This window comes from Aptenodytes forsteri, unplaced genomic scaffold (genome assembly GCF_000699145.1).
Source record: "Aptenodytes forsteri isolate BGI_AS27 unplaced genomic scaffold, ASM69914v1 Scaffold255, whole genome shotgun sequence".
Lineage (NCBI taxonomy): Eukaryota > Metazoa > Chordata > Aves > Sphenisciformes > Spheniscidae > Aptenodytes > Aptenodytes forsteri.
In genome coordinates this window covers 4021897-4028763 of record NW_008794888.1, presented here as the reverse complement: position 1 = coordinate 4028763, position 6867 = coordinate 4021897, and the positions used below count along the sequence as shown (strand labels likewise).

The 6867-nt window shown below is 65.7% G+C and overlaps 1 protein-coding gene across 1 annotated transcript in view; it reads right to left on the bottom strand.

Annotated features, from left to right (window-relative positions):
* The window catches only part of LOC103895427 (receptor-type tyrosine-protein phosphatase-like N), a 9572-nt gene extending 3186 nt beyond the window's left edge, over positions 1-6386 (bottom strand). Inside the window, exons 1-12 of the mRNA XM_019470922.1 lie at positions 6362-6386; positions 5993-6098; positions 5661-5859; positions 5150-5474; positions 4825-4941; positions 4677-4711; positions 4251-4537; positions 3707-3793; positions 3476-3555; positions 3176-3240; positions 392-604; positions 54-263 (exon numbers count right to left, since the gene is read on the bottom strand). Coding sequence (XP_019326467.1) covers positions 54-263; positions 392-604; positions 3176-3240; positions 3476-3555; positions 3707-3793; positions 4251-4537; positions 4677-4711; positions 4825-4941; positions 5150-5474; positions 5661-5859; positions 5993-6098; positions 6362-6371 — 1734 coding nt within the window. The 5' untranslated portion in view covers positions 6372-6386. The remainder of the gene's footprint in view (positions 1-53; positions 264-391; positions 605-3175; positions 3241-3475; positions 3556-3706; positions 3794-4250; positions 4538-4676; positions 4712-4824; positions 4942-5149; positions 5475-5660; positions 5860-5992; positions 6099-6361) is intronic.
* Between the last annotated feature and the right edge of the window lie 481 nt (positions 6387-6867).

Genomic DNA, 6867 nt, shown 5'->3' with positions numbered 1-6867 from the left:
GGGGTACACGGGGGGCTGGGGAGGGGGGCTGCCACCCAGCCAGGCCAGCTCACCAGGATCATGTGTCCGGTGGAGATGTCCATGTTGGACTGGACGGGCTCTTCACACCAGGATGGCGTGCTGCTGTGGGAGCTGGGGCTGGGCTGCGGGGCGTCGCTGAACTGGGATGAGACGCTGCTGACCCGTGAGGTCTCTGCCGGCGCCACCGGTGCCTCAGCACGGCCGAAGAGAGACTTGGCAGCCATGTGCTGGCGGCACAGCTCCTGGGGGACCCCAGCAAGAGCCCTGTCCCTCAGCCACAGTGCTGCCACAGGGCAGCCCTGTGCACCCTGAGTGATGCTGACGCAGCGGTGCCACATCCTGCAGGGTCCCACGTCCTGTGGGGTCCTACCTGGTACTCAAAGGTGGTGTCGGCAGCACCCTCGGGCCCCAGGGCAGCCAGGCGCTCCTTTTCCCGCTGCTTAGCATGGCGCCGGAGGCAGAAGGCCGCAGCAACCGCGATGGCGATGCCAGCCACACAGGCCAGCGCGATGAAGGTCAGCAGCACCGAGTGGAAGCCGTCCCCGAAGCGGGATGGGCGCGAGTAGGCAGCAGCCTCATTTCGCTGGGGGCAGAGCCAAGCAAGGGTTAGCGGGGGGCATCTGCATGGGGCTGGGGGTGCAGAGACCCCATTCTGCACCACATTTGGGGTTGTTGGGGGCTAAAACAGAGCAAGGGCACCCGGTGCTGTGCTGATTCTCCCAGCACCCTCAGCTGGGGCAGAGCTGGTGTCACTGCGGTGCTGGGTGTCACTGGGGTGAGGCACAGTGCACCCACCTGCGTGTCGCATGGGGCATTGCTCACACTGGTGTCCCTGGGGCTGCAGGAGGGGGCAGAGCCTGGCCAAGCCCAGGCAGCAGCGACCTGCTGCTCCCAGCACCCAGGGCTGCTCCCTGGGGCAGCCCCAGCCCAGGCTGCCACCCTCCAGGGCAGGCAGTAGCCCCACAGAGCTCAGGTTCAATGAGCTCCTGCCCAGCTGGAGGACAACCAAGGCTGGATTCAGCCCAAGGGGTTAATGGCAAAGGATGGGCCACTGCAGCACTGGGTCCAGGGCAGCAATCGCTGCTCCCAGGGGAATTCCCCAAATGGGGCTTGGCTCTCCCCTGTGGCCACTGCTCCATGGCAGGACACGGGGGGGGGATGTGCCGGCACTGCCAGAGGGCTGGTGCCATCCCAGCTGCGGTGGCTGGGAGACGGGTCCTCCCGATCGCTCTCCTCAGCTGGGACAAAGAGCAGCCCCTGCCATCTTGCAGGCAGTGCCTCCAGGGCTCCTTCCCTGTAGCTGGGGGTTCAGCCAAATCCGTGCTGGTCCCATGCTGGGATGGGATGGTGCTGAGCCCTTGCTGGATGAGACCCCCCCCCAAGGCCGAGACCCCCCAGGGCCTTGTCACAGAGCTGCTGGTGATCAGGATGCTGCCCCCCTACCAGCCAGGTCCTAGGGCAGCACAGGGCTGCTGGGGCATCATCACCACCAAATACCCTGTGTCCAATGAGGCGCCAGAGCCCAGCATTACCTCACTGCCATGGCCTCCCATTGGCCACGAGCCTGATGAGGTTACCGAGGGAACACTGCGTCATCATCACCTACCTTGTCACCATCATTTCCTGGGGATGCTCCTGCCCCAGGGGTCCCCACTGCTGCCTGCCCCCCAGCCTCGCCAGCCCCAGCGCCTGGGGGCCAGTCTGACTGCCACCAGGGCCCAGCGAGCCCTGCAGCCAGGGGTACCCCACCAGGGCCAGCACCTCCCAGCTCCCCGGGGCACCCAGGCAGGAGCAGCCCTGCAGCCCCTGGAGGGGTCAGAAGGTCTGGAGGTGTCAGCAGGGCTGGGGGGATAGAAGGGACCTCCCTCCCAAGGCCTGCCCAGGCCCTGCTGTCCCCCTGCCTCTCTGCATCCCTCCTTCCCCAAATATTGCACCAGTCCCACTGAGTTCAGAGCCCAGGAGGGGATGAAGGAAAAGCACAAGGTGGTCTGGACCGGGGAGGTCTGTGCAGAAGAGGGCTCCCAAAGCTGCTTCAGCCTCCTCTGAGCTCCAGCTCCATCATCTCTGCCATCTCTCCCAGTTCTTGCCACTTGCCACATCAAAAGGCATTGCCATAGCAACACTCCACATGTTGCTGATGGAGACTGATTGCGCAGTGGCCAGGCCACCCCTTCTCCATGGCCTTCTCCTCCAAGGTCCCCCCTTCCTTCCTCCCTCTCACAGCTACAGCCATAGGGCAGGACGGTGGGAAACAGGAACCCCGGGTTGGGGATGTGGTACCACTTCGATTGCGCAGTGGCCAGGCCACCCCTTCTCCATGGCCTTCTCCTCCAAGGTCCCCCCTTCCTTCCTCCCTCTCACAGCTACAGCCATAGGGCAGGACGGTGGGAAACAGGAACCCCGGGTTGGGGATGTGCTGTACCACTTCCCCTCCCCAGGCTGCAGACACTGGAGCCAGGCTCAGTCCCCCATCTCTAGCCCCGGCTCCCCCCCCAGGTGACTGTTCCTGGGGATCCCCAGAGGAGCACAGGGAGGGGGAGCTCCTCTCCAAGCAGATGGCTCCTGCTCCATCCTTGCCTTCAGCTGCTTTGCTGTTCCCTGGGGGCATGATGGCATTTTGCCTGCCTAGCTATGGTCTCTGGGGTGCTCTGGGCACAGCCCAGCACTGGGGTACCCAAGCCGCAGCCAGGGTGAGGTGCGTAGGCTGGAGGGAGGCAAAGGTGAGGATGAGTCCTGCAGGGTGCAGCCTGCAGCCCCCCAGTCTTGGATGGAGCGGGGGGAAAGCCTCTGGGATGCCCTCCCAAATTGCCTACAAACCCTGTGGAGCTTTTGTTTTAGGAAGAGCCGAGTGCCCTGGGAGTGCAGGTGGCTGGGCAGCATCTCGCTGCCAGGTGGAAGGGAGTCACTGGAGCGGTCCTGCTCTGGCCCGTCCCAGATAACCCGAGTCTGTCTCCAACACAGTAGCCTGAACACTGCCCAGAGCCCTCTGCTCCCCAGCTGCCTCACAGACCCACAGGGATGGCTTGCTCATGAAGACCCCTGCACCCCAGGGCTGGGGCACAGTGTGCTTCCCGGCTCGTGCCTGGCAGCAGCACCCCCACTGCCCTGTCCCTGGCCGCCCCAGCCCTGAAGGACGGGCATGCCTTGCTCCTACCTCTCCCACTCCTGTTTGCACAATCTTCAGGCCCAGCTCTGCCTCCAGCTCTGCCTTCACTTGCTCTGTGGATGGAGAAAAGATGGTTAGAGGGGTGCTTCCCCTCCACCCAAGAGACCTCCCCAGAGACAGAGCCAAGGGATATCCCCAACAGCTGCCCACCCCACACCAGCTCCCCAGTTCAGCCAATGGCACTAGAATGTATGATGGGAGCCCCCTCTTCCCGGCCCCTGGGAAGGGGCATCCCACAACTGGAGGACGAAAGGGGGGCAGGACCAGGGGGACCCCTGCCCAACTCACCAGCCTGGCTGGCCACATCTGCCAGCGAGAGGTTCTGGGGGTTCTGCCGGATGCGGAAGGTGAGCGCGGGGCCCACGACACTGCGAGGGAGGGGGGACACAGCGTGAGACCAGGGAGCACTGACCCCCTCCCCACCCTCAACACAGCCCAGTTCCTCCTGGCTCCCCACTCGGGGCAGCTGTGCATGGCCAGGGCTGTGAAAGCAGCACCCCACGGCCCAGCTCCCCTCACCTGATGTTGATGAAGCTGGCCGTGGAGAGGTGGAGGCGCTTGGCGAGGAGCTCCAGCAGCCGCACGCCAGCGGCCAGCCCCAGGGGCCTGTGGGGACAGCGGCAGGGTGAGGAGCAGGCGGTGGGGGCAAGGGGAGGGCCCACGCTCCCCACAGCTGGGGAAGGGGGACGGGCAGGCATGAGGAGTCCCACACATGGAGTGAGGGCTGTCAGGGTGGGCAGGAGGTAAGGCAGAGCATGGGGACGCGTGGTGATGGTGAGCTGACCCCCCCCTTGCACACGAGTGTGCATGGAGGCAGTTGTGCAAACACTTGGCTGAGCCTGCCCCAGTCTCCCATCCTGCAGCAGTGAGCTCTAGTCTTGGTGAGGGCTCAGGGGAAGGCTTTGGGGTGGGATAAGGGACTGTGGGTGGAAGGGGATGGGGGAGCTGATGCCACTGGAGACCCAAACCGGCTCAGCCGAGCACACGGAGCTGTGACAGCTGGCTAGGGGGTATACAGCCCCTCCGCACACACGCACCCCCTTGCCCGACCCCCAGCTCTCACTTCTGGTCTGTGACGATGTAGCCGTACTCATCTGGTGGCCGCGTGCCCCGCTGCACCCCACCATCCTTCGCCTCCGTGTAACTCTTCTTCTCCACTGCAATTGGCTTCCCGGGGATGAGTGTGTCCCCCCCACGTCCCCGCTGCGGCTCTGCCTGGGGGGCTGGCGAGGACACTGCCCTGCCCCTCGGCCTGTCGCCTGGGGAGCTGCTCGTTGGGATTTTGGGGGGCGGCACTGTGGAGGAAGGGGGCACTGGCTCGTCTCCATGCTGCATGTCCCCCTCTGTCACCTGGAGGGAGGGAAAGGGAGGAGCTGGGACCCCCGAGGAGAGCCCTGGGTGGCTGCCCCTGCCTCCCTACACACACATACACCCCCCCCCCCACCTGCGGTGTGGCACCTCCTCCAGCACCACCCTGCTGCAAACCCACCCGTTTCGCTGTGGGCGCTTCGGGGCCAGCAACACCTGGAAAGGAGAGAGACAGAGGTCCTGCAGCACCCGCCCCGAGAAGCAACACCTCCTACCCTGGCAGCCACCACTGTCAGTCCCTGCCGGACCCGTCCCTGTGCCCCGCTCACCAGAGCTCTGGAGCAGCTGGAGGAGGGCGGAGAGGCTGCTCAGCTGCTGGGGGCTCAGCTCCGGCAGCCCCAGGCCGTAGCTGGCCAGCAGGGAGGCCAGTCTCCTCAGGGCAGCGTCTGCAAGAGGACGCAGCATCAGGTCAAATGCCCTGCATCTGCACGGGGACCACGGGCTGGGGACACAGCAGCCGGGGCAGGTGGGGTCGGGGGCATATGCTGGCCACAGGCATGAAGCCAAAGAGGAGGGAGAGTCTGAACCACAAGGAATGTGGCTGTGGGGACAGGATGGGGATGAGGGCTGGTGCCTGGCTGGGGGACACGGTACCCGTCGGTGCAGGGGGTGGCTGGGCAGCCAGGGGCACTGGTTGCTCCCTCTCCTCCGTGTCCCTGTAGTCACTGGGGAGCCGCAAGCTGTGCTGGAGCCTGGTGCCAGCGGGGTCCGGGCGGCCGGCTTTCTCTCTGGGCAGGGAGAGCATACCCAAGTCGTGGAAGAGATGCCCCCCATCCGTTCCTGGCTGCTTGCCATAGGAGGGCACAGGGCCGGCCCCAAAAAGGGCCTGGGCAGGGACCCGGCCCAGCAGCGAGGAGGTCTCGGGGCTCTGCCTGGCTGAGCCACTGGGGAGCTGGTGAGCGCCATCCTGGTAGCCAAACTGCAACCAAAACACAGAGCGGCCACGGTCAAACCTCACAGGGCCCCTGCCACCCCATGGCAGGGCACCCCAGAGCCAGGGGGCCACCCCAGCACAGACAGAAGGAGGGTGCTGGGAGTGCAGCAGCCCCCCGCCCATCTCTACCTTTCTGCCCATGAAAGGGGGGGGCTCACCCCCATCGCTTACCTTGTGGTAGGAGTAGGGGTTGAGCAGAGCCTCCTCGTAGCCCAGCTGGGGCGGGGGGGACAGCAGGAGGTGCTCCAGGTACCGCTGCACCAGGGGGGCGGGCAGCAGCAGTTGGGTCTGCCCCAGATGCTGAGGCGCTGGCAGGCTGGGGTCTGCGGGGAGCGGGGCTCGCCGGGGGGAGCTGCGGAGGGGCAGGAACCTCAGAGACAAACAGCGCTGGGGTGACTCACCTGGTAAGGGGGAGGTGTCCCCACCCCAACCCCGTTTGGGGGGCAAAGCCCTCGCTGCCCTGCCGGGCTCTGCTCGCAGGCTGGCAGCTCGCGCTGCCCTACCTGTCCCTTGCTGCCGACTCCAGCGAGGGCGGCGGGCGGAGGCGGGGGATACGCTCCATCTCCTGCGAGATCACATACTGGGTGATGCCATCCTGCCACGAGAGCCCTGCCACGGGAGGGGGCTGTGAGACACGGAGGAGGCCTGGGGACTGCGAGGAGAGCACATGGGAGGCCACCCTGGTGTCCTGACCCTGTGTCCCATGGCCTGGGTTTGGCCCCACTCCTTCCAGAATCAGCTGGACTCCTCCTCAGCCCACCCTGGCCCCTGGGGCCATCAGGACCCCAGACAGCCCTAGTGCCACTAGGCAATGCTGCCTGACACCCCCTCCCTGCCGGGCTGCAGTGACCCCCCCACGCTCCCCCCTTCACCTTGTGCCATGAGATGCCGTAAGACATCCTGCAGGCGCTGGAGCACGGGAGAGGTGACCTGGAAGTAGGGTCTGTCCTGCCCGGAGCCCACCTGGCACTGCCCAAACAGCCCATCTGCAAGAGAGGGGAGGCAGCGGGGCTGGATAGATGAACATCCCAGGGGTGAGGGTCTCCAGGTGCAGCCCCACCTTTCTCCTGCCGTGCTCCCCCACACTGCACCCCAAGTTCCCCTGCAAGGCAGCCCTGCACCCTCCACACCCCCTTGGGAAGGAAGAAGGGATCCCCGCGCACCCCCTCTAGCCACTTACCCTGCACGCACACCTCCTGGGGGGAGCACAGCCTCCGGTCAAACAGGCAGCCTGGGACAGACAGACAGACAGACAGGCCGACAGACAGGCCAGTCAGCACAGCGTCCAAGGGGGGGCTCCAACAGGGTTTGCTCATCACCAGCTGCTTGGGGACCCCCACTCTCCAGGAAAGTGCCACAGGGGTGCAATGTGGTGATG